Consider the following 16,823-nt stretch of genomic DNA (forward strand, 5'->3'; position numbering starts at 1 on the left):
AAACCATAAAGTTAAGTTACCGCCAGGCTTTTCGAGGGGTTTCTCGGTTACAACGGCATAACGGTGATGAAACGCCGACTGTCAGGACGGTGGTAACCGAGAACCCCATGTATTTTAGAATGATGATGACATTGCATCGTACCCTTTGAGGCGTCTGACTTGAAGCTGGACATTGAGTCCAGTGACTCAGATGAGGCCCCATTACTGGCCTGAGACACCAACTGGTTCTGGGGAACAGTGGGAACCTTTACGCCACGGTTTTCTGATGTTGCGCGACGAAGCATGGAAAGAATTGGCGTCTTCTTTGGCTCCTTCTCTTCCATCCCTTTTCTTTCTTCAGAGTAGCTGCGGATTCTGGTTGAGATACCGGCAACTGTGGATTCAATCTTCCTCCGCATCGTCAAGACTGGAGAGTCAGTGGACTTTTTAGCCTCCTTTTCCTCTTTTTTATCAGGTCCATCATCCATGCGCATCATCTCCACTTCCTTCTTATCTTGTGATCCTCTTCTTCCAAGTGTCCAAGACAACCTACGTCTTGACGGCACCGAATCTTCTTCCTTGGTCACTTCCTCTTTGCGTTCGGTTGAAGGAGTTCTTTTCAGGCGCAGTGAAAGCCTCCTCATAAAACCTTGGTCCTTCTGAGCTTCACGAAGATCCTGGACCGATTTGGACTTTTCCTCAAGCTTCCTCTGTGCCAATTCCAGTGGGGCACCCTGTGGACCGGGCCTGTATATCACCTCACCTGTCTCTGTTGAAGACTTTACATGTGATTTGTCCTCATTCTTTGACCGAGACAAAAATTTCAAAGTCCTTGTCAAGGAAGAGTCACGTTTTTTGAAGCGGGCCTCAAAAACTTCTTCAGAGGAAATGTCTTCTAGGTCCACTCCTGCAAAGGGAGGAGAGGAATGTGCGGTGGTCTTTGGCGGACTAGGCTCTTTTGCTATGGTTTCGGGCGAGGCCACTCGAGAGTAGACGGCCGGATGCTCGGTCGTTGACACAACGTGTGGTTTGGTCGGCAATGATGCCGTTTCAAAGCGATCCGTTGACGCAGGAGCTGATGGGGCATTGAGGACTTCAAGAGGTTGAAGGCAAGGGACCATGATGGTCTGCATGATGCTAGCATATGCTGAAGTCCTTCCATCGGGAAGAACCGCCTGTGCAGGGGGTGAGGGTGCTGGATAAGGCGGTGCATGAGCGGTCAGCGTATTCTTCTGTTCCACTTGTGTTAGTCTTGTGGTCAGTGAGCTTGAGGTCATGATCTCTGATGATTCATCACAAGTTATTTCATTCTCTTGTAACCTTTCTTCAGATTCATTTTCTTCATCGACAGCTTCCGTTCTTTCCTCACCATTCATTGTCTGTTCCTTTTCTTTCTGCTCTTTTGTTTCTAGCTCTTTCTCCACATTTGCTTGTATTTCAGGTATTTGCACCGTGACACTTGGTGAGGTTGCAATGTGGTTCACGACGTCTGCCTCAACCAGCACTTCCTTCTCTGAGAAGCTGCTTGTGCTTGACCTCTCATCAAAATTACGGTCTGTAACCACCGTGTCTGTCTTTCCGCTGAGAGTTTCCTCAGATGCATTCTCTTGCTCCTTTAATGATTCCTCGCTTTCGGTTTTAATGGGACTGTCCTGCGGGACATGCTCCGGCGTGGACGATTTTGGTGAAAGCTCTCGAGGAGTCACTGGGCGGGAGTCTAGCTTGGTTTGCTCGGTGAGAGCTGACATGGATATAGCTTCCTTCAGTCGTCGCTCTTCCACCTGTGCCAAAGGAATCTCGAGGGGAGCTCCCGACCTTCTGTGTAAGGCGATTGGTTCGGAATCTCCTTGACTGAAGGAAGCGCTTTTGCTCAATACCTTGGCTTTGGCAATGTCGTCCCTGGGCGAGTCACTCGATGCCGCTCTCGTCAGTGAAGCGGGTCCAAGGCGGGTGTTGCGGGAGTAACGATCTGAGGAGATTGCGCCTTTTTCCTCACCCATTCCTAACGTTTCTAATAGGGGACCTCGCAGTCCACTCATCTTTTTGTCCACGGATCCCCCACGGAGCAATCGTTGCCTCATCAGCTCTAGTTTCAGAGCATAATCTTCTTGACTCATCTTGATAGTTCCGGGACTGGCGCTCCGCTTTGGCAGTTCCATGGAGGCGGCTTTCCTGAGAAGCTTTCTGCCACCCTCTTGGTTTCCTTCTGAAACGCCTTCCTCTGGCGTGATCCGAAGAAGCAAAGCACTGTCAGCTGAGCCTCCACGTCTGAGCTCTCCTTTTCGTCTCACGCTCTCAGGTTTGTCTGATTCCAGGCTGGACCCTCGTTGCAGAGGCTTTCTTTTCAGAGTTTTCTCAGGCAGCTCAGCAGGTAGTTCTTCACCTGGGGAACCCATATCATCTTCTTTTGCTGTTCTTTCGTGTTGCCGGCTTTCATCCGTCAACCCAAGCTTGTCTTTGTTCCTTTCGACTGCATCGTGTTTTGCTGTCTCCTGGGGAGCAGACACAGACTGTTTACATGTTCCATTTTGTTTTCCCGTGTCTTTATCATTGGTTGGAATGTCATTCAGTGACATCCTTGATCCAGAGAACTCCATGTTGAGTGGCATTGGAATGAAAGGAAGTTCATCAATGTCTTCATCGGAATCAGAGGATGAGGACGGCATAGGCGAAGAGTCTTTAAGGTGTCTCGGAACTGCGATGGAGATGTGACTTGAAGAATCATTCAGCAGCTCAGGAATGGACCTCATGACCATTTTAGACTTGTAGCTGATTATCGAGCGCTAAAAACCACCAAACAAACACAAAGTTGTTCAATTGTCTTCACATATGAGAGATTTGCAAACTCGACAAAATTCTTCATTACCTGCCATTTTCTGCGAGATACAAACTTCTTCAGTGCCTCTGTATTTAGAACTGAGCCCTTACTGAGAGTCTTTAAGAAAACAAATGGAAGGCCATTTCAAAGAAAGCCAGAGCTGAATAACGTTGAATAACAATGAATAAAGTGTGTGTACCTTGAACCAGGGATGTCTGAGACATTCTTGAGTATCAGGTCTCCTAAATGAAAACAAATTATGAACGCATACATTTTAATGAGTGTGTGTGTGTGTGTGTTTGCAAAGACTATGATACCTAAGATTTGAAAAAGGGTTTACTCACAGTTTGTCTGCTACAAGCAGTTTAATGATGAAACCTTTGGCTTCTCGTGAAAGATTAGCAAACATGTTTTCCTCAAAGGCAACATTGTAGTTCCTGATGTTCAGCACGGAGCTGCGGTCATTTTCACCAGCAAATGGAGAAACTCCTGTCAGACTGATAACAAAAATCACATTGATATTTCATGACAGGGCGATTCTTCAAATCTCATGAATCACATAACTCACCAGAGGTATGCAATAACTCCAACAGACCTAAGGAAAGGGAAGGCAAGTATGAGCAAGAAGTGTTTGCAAAAAAATGAAAGATACTTCATATTGCCAATGCCGTTACCAGATATCAGTTGCCTTGTACACAGGAGTCTGGTTAACAATTTCGGGCGCAACAAATTCGGGTGTGCCGTATTTGCAATATTGAGCCTCGTCCGGGGTGATCTCCAGCGCATTGCCAAAGTCACAGATTCGGAGCTGATCACTGTGCGCGTCTGCCACAAGGATGTTGTCAGGCTAAAAAAAGAAAAACAAAGAACCACTCTTTACTCGGCTGTCCCTGAAGAGAAACCAGGCAATAAAAAGGTCATGGCGACGCTTTCAATATTCATCATGACTGCAAACATTTTTGCCTTCATGATATCATTTCCCTCATTTTACATATAAGCATGTACAAACCACATTCAAAATGAATGACGAAAAGAAGATGATAAGAATCTTGCAGAAATGTCTACCTTGAGATCCAGGTGCATGATGTTAAGATGATGAAGATAATCCACTCCATCCAGCAACTGTCTAATACACGAACGTACCTAGCGTACAATGATGATGACAGCTGTAAATTGCAACTCACTGGAGAGTAAGTCCATAAAACATGACATGAAACTTACATCAGACTCCATGAGTGTAGCTTTCCGTGTGAATCTATCCAGAATCTCCTCGTGGCATCTTGACATGTGCATTCAGGTGAATAATGACGTGTTTGGCAATCGCAATGTATCCAGGTACAAGCGTCAAAAAGTTCCTACCAACAATTCATCTGGCAGCATCCGTTCAACCTTTTTCGTATGGATACAGTTCAGTGATGATGATGATGATGTTCTTCTTCTCAAAGGCATCGTGCAGGAAGACAATTCGCTCGTGGTCCATCTTGGAGAGGAGGCTCATCTCTCGCAGAGCTGAGCTTTTCTTCTTGGCTCGTGTGGAGATGAACTTGGCGGCGTACTCGGTTTTGTCCACTTTCTGGCTCACGCGTTTTACATAGGAAAAAGCACCCCTGGGGGAACATAAATGTTTCAACATTAACTTATGTGGGGGAAAGTCAGCGAAAGCATTCTAATGCGAGAATGTCAGTCACTATGAATGAATTTGTGGTTTCAATTGGAGGTGTGTAGTCACATGACTTGCCTTGACTCTGCTGATCGATTATGCCTTACCTTCTAATTTCTTGGTGAATGTCATAATGGTCAGTCAGTCGTCGCATTTTCCTCAAAATGGTAGCCTCGTCTTCCATCGGCTCCTCTTTGCTCAAAACTGTTTTGGATGATGAGCTCCGTGAATACATCATTGCAAGGATTGACGAAATGTTTGAGAGCACACGGAGGTCACCTTCATGAACGGTGAGTTCGGCTTTACAGGACACGGAACCTGCCGAGTTCCTCGCGGTGCAGGTGTACACTCCTGAATCCTCGGGGCGAGCGTTGAGGACCACCAGGGAACATTCGTTATCGTCGTACACAAACGTGAAATGGCTTCCCTCCGAGAGCAAAATATCGCTCTGAAACGAGGAGATGGCATGCCTTGCATCCGTTCCTTTGTAGACTGACTGAGACTGAAAACTACAAACCTTGAACCAGAGGATGTCGGGGATGGGCCGGCCCTCCACAACCACAGCAAAGCGAGGTGACTCCCCGGCGCAAATGTCAATATCCTCCATTATGGTTTCAAATGTTGGGGGAGCTGTGGACAGAGTGAGCCATCATGGCCCATCGCCATAATGTATACTTGATGTGAAGACCAACCAAAAGCAACAGAGGTGATGATTGTGGAGCCTACCTGCTATTTCCACGCTGAACGTGCAGCTGTCACTCCCATGCTTGTTGGACGCCACAAACATCAACTCGCCAACGTCGGCGCTCTTCACTTTGGTCAGCGTCAGAGTGTGCTGATCGTCATCTGGCATTGTCATTTCGTACACGCCCCTCTTGTCGTTCAACACCACTCCCCTCCTGTCCATATCGTTGACATTATATGAATTATATGAAAAGCTGCCTCCACCAATCAAAATGCTTTTCTTGTCACTCTTCAAGATGACCTCGTTGGACCCCCCTTCCACTCATATGGAATGTGAAATACCTTTTCCAGATGGTGACGGCATTGACGTGATTGATCGTGATGGTGATGGTCACGGACTGGTTTTCCATCACGTATACAAAGTCTGGCTTATCAATAATCACGGGAGCTTCTTGAAGATAGGGACCTTGAACCCAAAGCACAGGGTGGGTAGTCAAAGCAGCTGTTGCGTAAGAACAGATGGTTTCAAGTTAGAGCTCACCTCGGTCCAGCAGTTGCACCGGCTCTGTGGCAGGCGAGGGCTTGCTAAAGGCCTTGGAGGTGATGCTCAAAACCCTGAAGGAATAGCGCACACCTTTGGACAGTGTGCTGATGGTGTGAGTGGTGTCCGTCAGGCCGGATGCGATGATCGTCCATTGGATGGAGCCCAGGGCTTGTTGCTGGATGGCGTACATCAAGGAGCTTGGCTCTACATGGAAATATAGGCAAGAATACCACAACCGGAGTGTCATGTGTTCTTTATGAGACACAGTGTTTTTGGGTACCAATGGATGGGTCCAGTCTCCTTGGCTTCTTCCAGCTAAGGGTAATCACTTTACCAGTGATGGATTCTATCACTGGAGTCCCGTCAGGAGGATCAGGGAGGATATCTGAAAAGGAATACAGAGTGGAAATAAAGAGGTGGCAGGCGATTTGTGGTATTTTCATAAAAATGTTTCAAACGGAGAATCACCTGTAACGTAGAGATGAGCGTAGCAAGTAGCTTTGCCAATTTTGTTGGAGATGACGCTCTTGTAGACCCCAGCATGCGTGTGACACACTGAGCGGATGACCAGACTGTGGACATCGCGAACTGAAAAAAAATGATATACGAGAGGTTCTGGTGCTGACGTCGGCCTGAATCTTTGCATTGTGTCCTGAGTTTCCGGGCCAAACACCTACACTGCGTCATCTTTCGGTCCTCGGTGCTTTCGATTCTTTTGCCGTTGTGGAACCAGGCAATGGTGGGATATGGCAAACCAGCCACTTTACATTTGAGAAGCGCCTCCTTTCCCTCAATGACGTCCAGATCGTAGAGGGGCTTGATGAAGTCGGGCATTGTGAAACGCTCAACTTCATTCTCAGGGACCTCGGGCTCCTCTGGTATGGATGGCATCTTCTCCAGTTTAGCCCTGCGTGAAGAATGAATGCAAATCCATAAATGAAGCCGACACCAATAAATATTTTGATTATGATCCTACATCTGTGAGGAGATGGCCGGCCGTGGCTCTTGTATGTACAGTTCGGCAGAACATTCGGCCTCTCCGTGACTGTTCGTGGCCGTCACTGTATAGAAACCTTCGTCGTCATTGGTCACGTGAGAGAGGATGAGGGAGTGACGCCCGTTCTCCCGAAGAATATGGACATCCTCACTCTCGGTGAGCGGGTGATCTGCTGAGAACCGCATTCTGTTATAGGTACCGCTGACTGCCAACCACCTTTTTGGTTTTCACTCCCAAAAAACTAGATGGCAATGAAGTGAAGAGCTTAGAACAGGGCTGCCCAAGTCAACACCTAGTAATACAAATCATCAGGCTCGTTATCAGGAGGAGCGGACTTGGGCACCCCTTGGTTAAGTTTAGGGTTAAGGTTACTCTAACCGATGAACCTTACCAAAGTGAGTCCAGATGACCTTAGGGGGCGGGGTCCCACTGACTTTGCAGTCAAATCGAGCGTTGCGGCCCTCGATGACTTCCAGAACATCCAGATTGCGAGTAAAGAGCGGCTCAATTGAGGGAATCACGCTTAGTTTCCCACAGGAAGTCATTTCCTCTGTAAAATATAAAATGAGCGTTTCAAGAAAATGCATCCTATGTCTTCTTTAATCTGCATGGTGTACCTTTGGCTGTGCTCAGCTTGCAAGTGTATGTCCCGCTGTCATCCTCGTGCACCGAGTTAAGCAGCAGGCGACTTTTCCTTCCATCAAAGTGCATTTTGCAGTTGAGCAACGCCGGCTGGATGAGTTTCCCGTCGGCCAGCCAGTCCACGTCCGTGTCTTGCGGCCCGACGACGTGACACTCAAACAGCACAGTCTCGCCCGCGTTCGCTGTGACGTCTTTCACCGGGCGGATGACAGCCAAGCTTGGCTCGATTTCTGGTGCTGGGGGGACATTTACAAAAATGTGTAAATATTCACAAATAGAACAGGACGGGAGCAGCGAGTGGTTTACCTTTGACGTCCAACTTCCCTTCACACTGTTTTGTTCCAAACTCATTGACGATCTTGCAGGTGTAGATCCCCGAGTCTGACTTCAGGGCGGACTTGATGGTCATTTCAAAAGTGCCGTTCTCCGTCTCCCGCACAAGATGGCGTGGGCCACTCTTGACCGTGACTCTGTCTCTCAACCTGTGAAAATAAATCCAAATGGTCACACTTGAAACAGATCGGCTATCAATTCAAGTTCCGTAAGCAGTGCCGATACCTACCAATACAACAAAGGTTGTGGTTGACCGCTGATTCGTACAAACATGGTGACTTCCTGTCCTTCAACAACGACTTGATCCGTCATTGTTACCTGATTAACATGGAGGGGGAACACAACTCTGAATGCAGTTGAGTTTGAAACAAAATTGTCACGTGATAAACACGAAACACGCACAAATGTAAAACCGCTGAGCTCTCACCAGAAACGCTGGAGGTTTCTTGAATTTGGTGTCAAGTGACCTCCTGGGTTGTCGCGAACTGAAATCCATGACTTCCTCCAGGGGGCTGAGGTACTCCTCGTCGGATGTGATGGGGCTGCCGATGTCCATGGGAACCCCCAGGATGCCCTTGGGCTCATGAATGGGATCTGCCAAATTGCACATCCGCCATGAAATCCGTTGAGAGGTAAAACCCTTTGTGTTTTTATTTTGTGAACCCCTTCACGTGAACTCGACTGCTAAATGTCAAATCCAAACCATAACAGATTTTCACAGAGACAAGCAACTGAGCCCCACTGAGCAATTTACAGGTTCAGCTTTGCTCTGTTGCTATGGTAACTATAAGTGCGGTTGTTGAGCTGGAATATACGGCACATACAACTGGCTGAGGGAAGCAACAGAATGGGAGCAGGGAAGAATTCTATTTGCACATCTCCGGTGTCTCATTTGTGAAGAGAAACATTAACGCAGAGTTGTTACACAAAATAAGTACGCTTTGATGGCCCTCATAAAATGACCAAAGCTAGCACCTGCTTTCATTGTGAGCGTAGCGCTGCTGGTTACTTTGCCCTCCTGGTTGACAGCCGTGACGCAGAAGCTTCCACTGTCGCTCATTTGTGCCGATTTTATCAGTAGGCTGTGTCGTTCTCCTTCAACCTTGACGGCGTAATTCCAAAGGCCGGTGACCTCCATCGTATCTTTTGTCCACGTGACTTCAACACAATGACATCAGGCGATATGAAACCATTGTCTGAGAACTGGGAACTGTTTGAAATTTCAAAGTAGCTCATGATACCTTCAGGAACGGGCGTGCCGGAAATGTGACATTTCAGTAGCACATCCGAGCCACAATTGGCGATCGTATCTCGAAGAGGAGACTCAAACACGGGCGCTTCCATCGGGTCCTCTTCGGCAGACACGTAGGAATCGTCGGAGGAATCTGCAGAAGGTAAACAAAGGTTGGATGGCAACTTGGACGGCGACGCGTGCCTGCCTGCGTCATACCCATTTCAGGAGACATTGGTCGTGGGCGACGATGCTTGACTTTGGTCTTGTGCTGCCGTCCTTTGACCTGTTGCCGTTCCTTTGTCTCCATGGCAACATCTTCCCCCTCCACAACAATTGTAGGGATGCATATATTTGGGGCTTGTTTTCGGAGAGCCACCTCTGTTTTTTCCTCCCGTGGATCAGCTTCCTTCATCCTAGTGGGCTTGGTGGGTGTTTGCTGACTGACATCTTGAGCAGGGACGGCACATTTTTGAACAAGCGGACTTTCGGGCCTGCTTTCTACTTTTCTCAACGTTACTTCTACCGGTGTGGTTCTCCCAGATGTCTCACTGCGTTGCGTTGGAAGTTCAGGACTATGCGGACATTCTTGGCTCCCCCTTTGTACGAGCGGACTTGGGGGCCTCTTTTCAAGTTTTTGTGCAGTCGTTTCTAAACGAGTGTCTTCCATTTGTTGCTGGAATATCGCTGGTGACGATGACCTTTGAATTATCTCAGTAACTGGGCTGATTCGACTGAAGTCTCGAAGTGAGCGTACTCCCGGCAAGTCTGACAACTGCATTGACTCTGTGGAGTCTTTTCCGTTTGTGTTACCTGGACTCGGACTGTTTTGGATTCGGGAATGCCGTTGCTGTCCCGGATTGGGTTCTTTTTGCTCTTTTGCCCACTGAGCTTGTTCCCTTTCTTGGAGTCTTTGAAGGACCTGTGGAGGTATAGGTTCAATTTTCCTGAAAGGCTGACGTTGCCTGGCCTTCAAAGTAAGCTGCTCTGTGGAAAAGGACTTCTTCAAATGGGGTTTACCAACAAGCTTCTTGATACGCTGTAGCTCCTCAGTGAACTTGTTCTCAATGTCCTGTACCTTTTGAGAATAGCGAGGTTTCTCCTCGAGGGACGCAGCCCTCTGTCTGAACATTGATCTCCGTTCGGCCGCATCTTCTTTGAGAGCCTCTCTCAGGTCTTCCCTGGAACTTTCTCTGGAAATCCCCAAGCGGCTTCCTCCGTCATCCGAGTCGACGGAACTGGCTCGATTGAACCCTGCCCAGGATCTCCCGGAAACGGAACCCTCGGGCAATTCCAGGCTTCGCCTTCTCTCTTCCAAATCACGGACCTTCTCAAAAACCTTTGAACTGGCCCTGGTAAGCTTCGGGGATGGTCTAGTGGTCAACTCTTTGCGGGAGTACTCGCTCAGTGGAGTTTGTGGTCGTGAATCCTGGGTATTGTTTTGGGATTTGGGCGTTTTAACTTTTTCTTCAAACTCCGCGGGCACCGTGTCTTGGTATTCTGCTGGCACAGCAACTTTCTTGCGCAAGCTGAGGGGTGTTGTTGAACCAGAGCGACTTGGCATTGGAGAGGTGGGGGCACGTTTGACGAGTCTTGGGGACGGGGGTGGGAGAACCTCTGGTGGAGAACCTCTTTGAGAATCATTTGACTGGCACCTAAAATAGAGGAGTTGAGGTATTACTAGCAGATTTTTGGATTGCAGTTCTTTAAATTCTCTTGAAGTACAACGGGAAAAAGTCTCTCTTGCCTTGCTTTCGTGAAATCTTCATGTGTTCTGCTTTCATTGTCTGCATCCTTATCCATCACTACATTATAAGATAAAGTCAATTGGTTGATTTGATTTGAGTCTCTCACCTGTGTGGCGTAAAATCCGGCACGGTAGATGGATACCTGTGTGCACTGCATGGTCCTCACGATTTCCGTTGGTCTCAAATTGGTCTTCTTCGTCCTCACTGCTGTCCGATTCTAAAATACGCAAATAAGAAAGAAATGGCTGAAAGGACTCCAACCAAATCAGTGTTTAGTCAGGATCTAATAAATCTGTGTTTTGTTCATTGTTGTTGAATAGATGTGTTCAAAGCACATTTTGTTTTGATTTGTTCCTGCTGAGAGGGAATTCAGTCACTGGTGGACCTTAAAATAGAACGAACGGCTGAGTCATTGGCACCCGATCAGTTCACCTGGGGTCTCGCTTCTCAGTAGGTGGAATTATATAACCGCAACATATCTTTTTTCCACCAAAAATGAAAACAGCACGCACATTGCTGCAATATGCATGCAAAGGTAAAGAACACAAATGTATTTGGCCAAATGTTTGCAGACTCTGGAGGAAATGGCCTCAATGTCCTAATACTTCTGAAGCGGTTTGTAACTTCCAATGAGCATCAGGTGAGGGAGCGAAAGTGGATGGAAATGTTTGGAGGACTGCACAGAAATGCTGTGGAATTATTGATGCAGCCGTCCCATTTGTCAAAAATATCAACATTCGGCCAGGCACGGCAATAGCTCTAAGCCGGTCAGATTTGAAAGCCCTTCAATTCAAGTATTGAACAACGTCTGCGAAAGTGTTACAACATAAATCTGCCAAGTCAGCATAAATGGTAAGCTGGCTCAACTTTATTGCTTCCCGAAACTAAACTGAGTCTGTGATGCATTTGTGGTAACCACACGAGTTGATTTTCGGTCGTCACACAATGCAATGGACCATTAGGCCAATTGTGTCCAACTGCCGTGTGTTACAAGAAACCAACTCAACTGAGTCATGTAACTTGGCCCGTGCGCCACAGCATGAATGCACGGATTACATAAACACCACATTCAGACCAACATTGCCTTACCTCAAGAGCTCAATCCCAAATGTGTGGCTTTATAGAACATACAAGCCCAACCAACAGTGAGTCCAGAAAGGGGATTTGAACCCGGAACCTTAGAACTGTGAGGCAGACGTGCTAACCACTCATCCACTATGCTGCTGAACATTCCACAAACAGCCTGAGATATCGCAACAAATGGCAGCGGTAAGAGGATGTACATGAAAGAAGCGGAATGCCAAATCACTTGCCTGATCACTACTTGCGTTTACTGTACAGAGAAAGTCCCGGTGCTCTTGTCTGTCTTTACTCCCAGCGCCGCTGCAAGGAATTCCCCCAACCTTGGCAGGGGATTCCGAGCTGAATGCTCAACAGGTATTTTCCCGCTTCAGAAAAATATCAAAGTCGCAAAAATCAAAGATTTCCGATTGCTGAATCCAAGGCTGGGATGGAGAGAGAGAAGGCACTTGATTGGTTATATAACAAATTCCACCAAAAAACACTCGGCTTCCCTTCTTCTGGGAGACTCCATTTGTAAAAAGAATTGATTCAAAGCCTCTGTTGGTACGCGCCAGTGTGCGTGGGATGCACAACATCCGCCGTTGTCGCCGGCTGTCCACACAGTGGCCGGCCAAGCGCAGTTTCCAGCATCCTCCCCCGCTGCCTTGCTTGCACCCTGCAGGAAGGCAGCGGAGAACAGTGGGAGGGAGCCAGCCCTCTCCACAGCATTGGTTGACTTTTCTCTTCATTTTGCCTTCCTGGCCGTGCATTTGCGTCTCTTTTCTCGGCTGCTGTGATGCGGCCAAGACGTGGTGGCGGCAGAGAGAGAGGCGCCACATCACTGGATAAAACCAACACATCCCTGCTTTCTTTCATGCATGGAACACACACACACATATATACGTATATATATATATATATATTATATCCTTTTTTTTTCGCTTCACAAAAGCTTGGTTTGCCCATCACTACCGTTGAGCTTGACCATTTCAAAGCAGGGTCAATCAATCTAGCGCAGGGTGATTTCCACAGTGTAACAGAAGCTCCACCTGTTGAGTGGACCCAAGAGGAAGAGGCCATGTTGAGGCTGACGTCCAAGCACATTGGAGGGGAGCCATGGTGGCCCAGAGCAACACTGACATTTTCACTATAGCCAAGCAGAGATCTAACACATGCAGCCACTATCAAAAGAACAAAGTACGATGACAAACAAATGCGTATGTGTACACATACTACAAATGAGAGTCCAGGGATTTTCAGGAATTTTCGAAACAGTGCCTCAGCCTGCGGGACTGATTTGAAAAATATAAATAACGTTGAAACGATAACACATTCAATTGATTTCAACAATGGTTGTGAGGGACGGATGCCTGCTGTCACCATGATCCCCTACACATACTGTACGCATGGAGCTCACAAACTCCCTGCTCTCAAAATGACGCTGCATTGCCCTGCGCCGGTGCTTCAATTCCAACCACCTTCTTGCTCGACCACAGAGATTGCTTCAGCCTCGCAATGTGATGTTTGGACTGTCCGTCTCCCCATCCGACCTATATTTCCCATCATAAAGTGCTCCGGGTATTACGTATACTGACAATTCCTCTGATCACATCCTTCAAATTCCACTCAAGTGTGTCTGGCCCAAAACACATGACCATCTTGTAACTCCAAACCAAGCCTTGCCAATTTCAAGTAGAACTGCTGTGTCATCAAATATGTCTCATCAGGTGGGGAATATATTTGAGATTTGAAATGTGGACTGAATAGACGAAGCGGCAGAGGAAAGAAACAGTTGTACTGGGCAGGCTTAAAATAAGCGCTGATGTCTTGCCGTGTAACAGGAGAGACGGCGGCCTGCGAACATCCCAAAAATCTAAGGCCTGGCACATTCCACGATATAAATAACTGGAGAGTCGCTGGACGCCAAGAGAGAGAAACGTCGACGCGGTGCGCTTGAGTGATGCGACAGCTGGAGCGCATGCACGCATGCACGCAAGAGGCAAATCGGCCGGCTACTTCATCAAAGTGAAGGTTAAAGTGGAGGAAACGGATTGTCGCCCTCATTTCAAGGGTGGGGCATGTTGATGACTTCATCGCTCATTTTCCGTCTTGGGGGGGCCAAGCCAAAAAAAAAAAATGGACACCATCACGGTGAGATCCTTGACGACTGACTGGTCATAGTCTTCCTGGCTCTTCTCGTCCTACCCGTGCAAAACATCTGACCAGAGCCATTTCACTTTGCTTTGTTTACATAGAAACAGGTAGAACTTTCTAAAAAAAAAAAAAACTTCAGAAAACAATGCAGGTAGGATGTCCAGACAATTGAAATAAGTTCCCAAAAGTATCATTTGGCATAAATAAAAACAGGTAGAATGCCCTGATAGAAGAATTTCGGCCGGAATTCCACAACACAGGAACTCGACACCTGTGTCTATGAGGAAAAGAAACTTTTGCCTTATTTTTTTAAAGGATGAATAATACTTTTTATAAATTGTCATTCAATATTTATTTCCTTTCTCGGAAAAAGAAAAAGGTGCATTTAGTAATAAATATTGCTCGCGGTCTTTTGGCTTTTTTATGATGTCACTGGCGAGCAGACTTTGATCAGCAAAATATCTCGGGAAAAGCGTCGCACTAAATTCCGTGTTTTGCCAGTGTCAAAGCTGCTGCTTTGACAAATGACTTTGGCCGGGACAAAAGTGGGCTCCGGCACTCTGCTGTTGTTCTGCAGCGCTCAGCATGACTTTGTAAAACAGATTCACTTTTCAAATGAGACGTGCTGAGAGCGGCGAGGAGGAATGCGTTGGCCAGACTTCACTTCAATCACTTTCTTCGCTTTGGCATTGGCAAAAAACCAGAGTCAGGGATTTGCAAACTTGTGGGGTCTTACGGGGCACAATCTTATCATAGGACCCCCTTCATTGTCCCAAAAAGTCATGGATATTCTCCATTTGAACATTTTAAAGGACTTGAACCAACTGAAATCAAATCCATCATTGCTAGCTGATGTGTCAGCTGCTGGTTTACAACAGTCCTGAGTTCACATACATCATTGGCTCATGAACACCGCTTCCTATCATCTGGAGACAGAAAGATATTCTCGGTACGATCCCAACGCCTTAACTCATTTAGTGCCATTGAGGTTATAGATGTCAAAGATATTGCCTGGATTGGCAGTGAATGACTTAAGTCATGGGAAATACCATCTCTCTGGTTTTGATCTGCAGCAGACTAACCATAACCAAGATGACCAAGGTGGCTGAAGAACCCAGGAAGGAGCATTTACTGAAGCTCGGTATCAGAAGTGTGGCTCACCTTCGCCCAGATCCAAGACGGCCAGTACGGCACTGCTGCGGACCTCTCCCAGACGGTTATTGGCAATGCAGGTGTAGAGGCCGGCATCGCTGGGCTTGCAATCCCGAATCCAGAGGCCTCCGTATTCCTGGTTTTCCATGTTGAGGAGCTCGTCGTTGTGGTACCAGTACAGCGAAGGCTGGGGGTCTCCGCACACGGTCACCTTCAGCCGGATGTCGCAACCCGTCCCCACGGCGGCGTTACGCATTTTGCGCGTGAAAACCGGCGGCGTCGGGCTGGGATGAGCCGGTCCTCGGGGCTCGGAGGGCGCTCGCTCCGGGCTGACTTTGGAGCGTTTGGATGGGACGCCGGGACTCGGGGCCGCTTCCCTTGCCCCCTTCTTCGGGGACGTGTCCCCTTCGGAGTTTTTCATTCTCACCGTGATACTAATTCAACTGTGGAGACATTTTGCAATGTTCAGATCATTCCAGTCTCTCAAATGTCCTTGCTGCTGAAGCAAAGAACAAAAAAAAAAAGGTTACCTGGTGATGCAGGAGCGAGGTAGGTGCCACTCAGTGGTATATTTAGTGCGAGACCCCTTGGATCATGTTGCATTAACAGCTCCGGAGACTCTCGACTGTGGCTTTTTCTTCTTTCCCCGCTCTGGAGCTCTCACTCACCATTCCCAATCAGTGTCACGTAATTCTTCTGCCCGCAAGCCTGGCTTGGTTTGTGTTGCCACTGTCTGCTGGGTTTGACGGTGCCGCCCGCCTCCCTTTTGCCATGAGCTAATCCACCTCCATCACCACTGCCGCCGTCAGTTTGTCGAGGGAAATGATCGTCCTGGGCCCAGCAAGCCTCACAATGGCAGCTGCCACCAGCAAAGGGTCCCACCCCCTTTGTCATTTTTAGCCAGCTTGGGGTCAGTAGAACATGTGAGGTGGTGAGACAACCCAAACTTGGCAGAGCGGACTGGTGGAGGGTACGGGATCGCATTTAGGGAAGTTACGTTATGTTAAAGGAGAATAAGGCAGAGGTTCGATGCACAGCGCAATTAGAAAATAAAAGTGCAAATAAGAATGGGAAAGCAATTCATCTGTTGTGGCCTTGTCCTCAAAAAAATGCTGTTTTAAGAATTAATAATAATTCATTTAATTTATATTGCGCTTTTCAATGACCCAAAGACGCTTTACAGGGAATAAAAAGGGTGGGGACGTACTGGAGAGACAATAGGATATAGTTAATAACAGGACATCGGTCCTTTCCTTTGGTTTATAATAAGGGAAGCAGACTACCATTGTATGACTAAAACAGAGCAATGTCAGAGCTAAATCCAAAGTATACTGTATGGTTCAAACAAATCCAATTGGCTTTCTGCTGTGCCCTTCTCGGCCACCATGAGGCAGTCAAGCTGCAGTCAAGCAGACGCAACAAAGAAGACTCACACCGCTGTAGGTATTCTCCTACTGCTATTGTAAATGACTCAGCAGCATGACTAATATTCGTCGATTTTCGTACAGGACAGTGAATTCTTTTTTTTTATTAATGAGAATGTCCACACAATCCATCCAACAATTGGAAGACGCTTATCAACTGTACATTGAGATGTGGTAAGTGTGCATGCATCGGGAATCAGTACATCACATGTTGACAAGACGATTCCCATTTCTCTGTTGTCATAGTAACTGAAAATATAATCATTTTTATCCACTCAACTGGAGCGTGTGCACACAGAAAGGCATTTTCATTTGCAGAGTTTGTTTTCCATCCTCGATTATGAGGTCTAATCAAAAGTGACAGAATAAAATAAAGACTCGGCTCATCACTCCTG

General features: G+C 47.3%; 1 protein-coding gene across 4 annotated transcripts in view; it reads right to left on the reverse strand.

The window, feature by feature from the left end:
- The window catches only part of spegb (striated muscle enriched protein kinase b), a 27,514-nt gene extending 11,660 nt beyond the window's left edge, over nucleotides 1–15,854 (reverse strand). For 2 of the 4 annotated variants that reach the window (XR_005101464.1, XM_037280859.1), the window contains exons 1-31: nucleotides 15,534–15,854; nucleotides 15,014–15,458; nucleotides 10,779–10,853; nucleotides 10,636–10,693; nucleotides 9,108–10,543; nucleotides 8,899–9,042; nucleotides 8,633–8,815; nucleotides 8,085–8,251; nucleotides 7,887–7,975; nucleotides 7,631–7,806; nucleotides 7,300–7,560; nucleotides 7,074–7,232; nucleotides 6,662–6,854; nucleotides 6,363–6,592; nucleotides 6,154–6,273; nucleotides 5,966–6,070; nucleotides 5,683–5,889; nucleotides 5,484–5,607; nucleotides 5,184–5,356; nucleotides 4,975–5,087; nucleotides 4,737–4,905; nucleotides 4,565–4,661; nucleotides 4,204–4,404; nucleotides 4,019–4,076; nucleotides 3,863–3,940; nucleotides 3,472–3,644; nucleotides 3,366–3,392; nucleotides 3,142–3,294; nucleotides 2,997–3,039; nucleotides 2,846–2,914; nucleotides 143–2,762 (exon numbers count right to left, since the gene is read on the reverse strand). Coding sequence is in view for 3 of the 4 variants with exons in the window: in XM_037280859.1 (XP_037136754.1) it covers nucleotides 143–2,762; nucleotides 2,846–2,914; nucleotides 2,997–3,039; nucleotides 3,142–3,294; nucleotides 3,366–3,392; nucleotides 3,472–3,644; nucleotides 3,863–3,940; nucleotides 4,019–4,076; nucleotides 4,204–4,404; nucleotides 4,565–4,661; nucleotides 4,737–4,905; nucleotides 4,975–5,087; nucleotides 5,184–5,356; nucleotides 5,484–5,607; nucleotides 5,683–5,889; nucleotides 5,966–6,070; nucleotides 6,154–6,273; nucleotides 6,363–6,592; nucleotides 6,662–6,854; nucleotides 7,074–7,232; nucleotides 7,300–7,560; nucleotides 7,631–7,806; nucleotides 7,887–7,975; nucleotides 8,085–8,251; nucleotides 8,633–8,815; nucleotides 8,899–9,042; nucleotides 9,108–10,543; nucleotides 10,636–10,693; nucleotides 10,779–10,853; nucleotides 15,014–15,425 (8,113 nt within the window). In the remaining variant the exon portion in view is untranslated. The remainder of the gene's footprint in view (nucleotides 1–142; nucleotides 2,763–2,845; nucleotides 2,915–2,996; nucleotides 3,040–3,141; nucleotides 3,295–3,365; nucleotides 3,393–3,471; nucleotides 3,645–3,862; nucleotides 3,941–4,018; nucleotides 4,077–4,203; nucleotides 4,405–4,564; nucleotides 4,662–4,736; nucleotides 4,906–4,974; nucleotides 5,088–5,183; nucleotides 5,357–5,483; nucleotides 5,608–5,682; nucleotides 5,890–5,965; nucleotides 6,071–6,153; nucleotides 6,274–6,362; nucleotides 6,593–6,661; nucleotides 6,855–7,073; nucleotides 7,233–7,299; nucleotides 7,561–7,630; nucleotides 7,807–7,886; nucleotides 7,976–8,084; nucleotides 8,252–8,632; nucleotides 8,816–8,898; nucleotides 9,043–9,107; nucleotides 10,544–10,635; nucleotides 10,694–10,778; nucleotides 10,854–15,013; nucleotides 15,459–15,533) is intronic. The other 2 variants (XM_037280860.1, XM_037280861.1) reach the window with 2 other exon arrangements.
- Nucleotides 15,855–16,823: the final 969 nt, after the last annotated feature.

Source organism: Syngnathus acus, chromosome 21 (assembly GCF_901709675.1).
Source record: "Syngnathus acus chromosome 21, fSynAcu1.2, whole genome shotgun sequence".
NCBI classification, from domain to species: domain Eukaryota; kingdom Metazoa; phylum Chordata; class Actinopteri; order Syngnathiformes; family Syngnathidae; genus Syngnathus; species Syngnathus acus.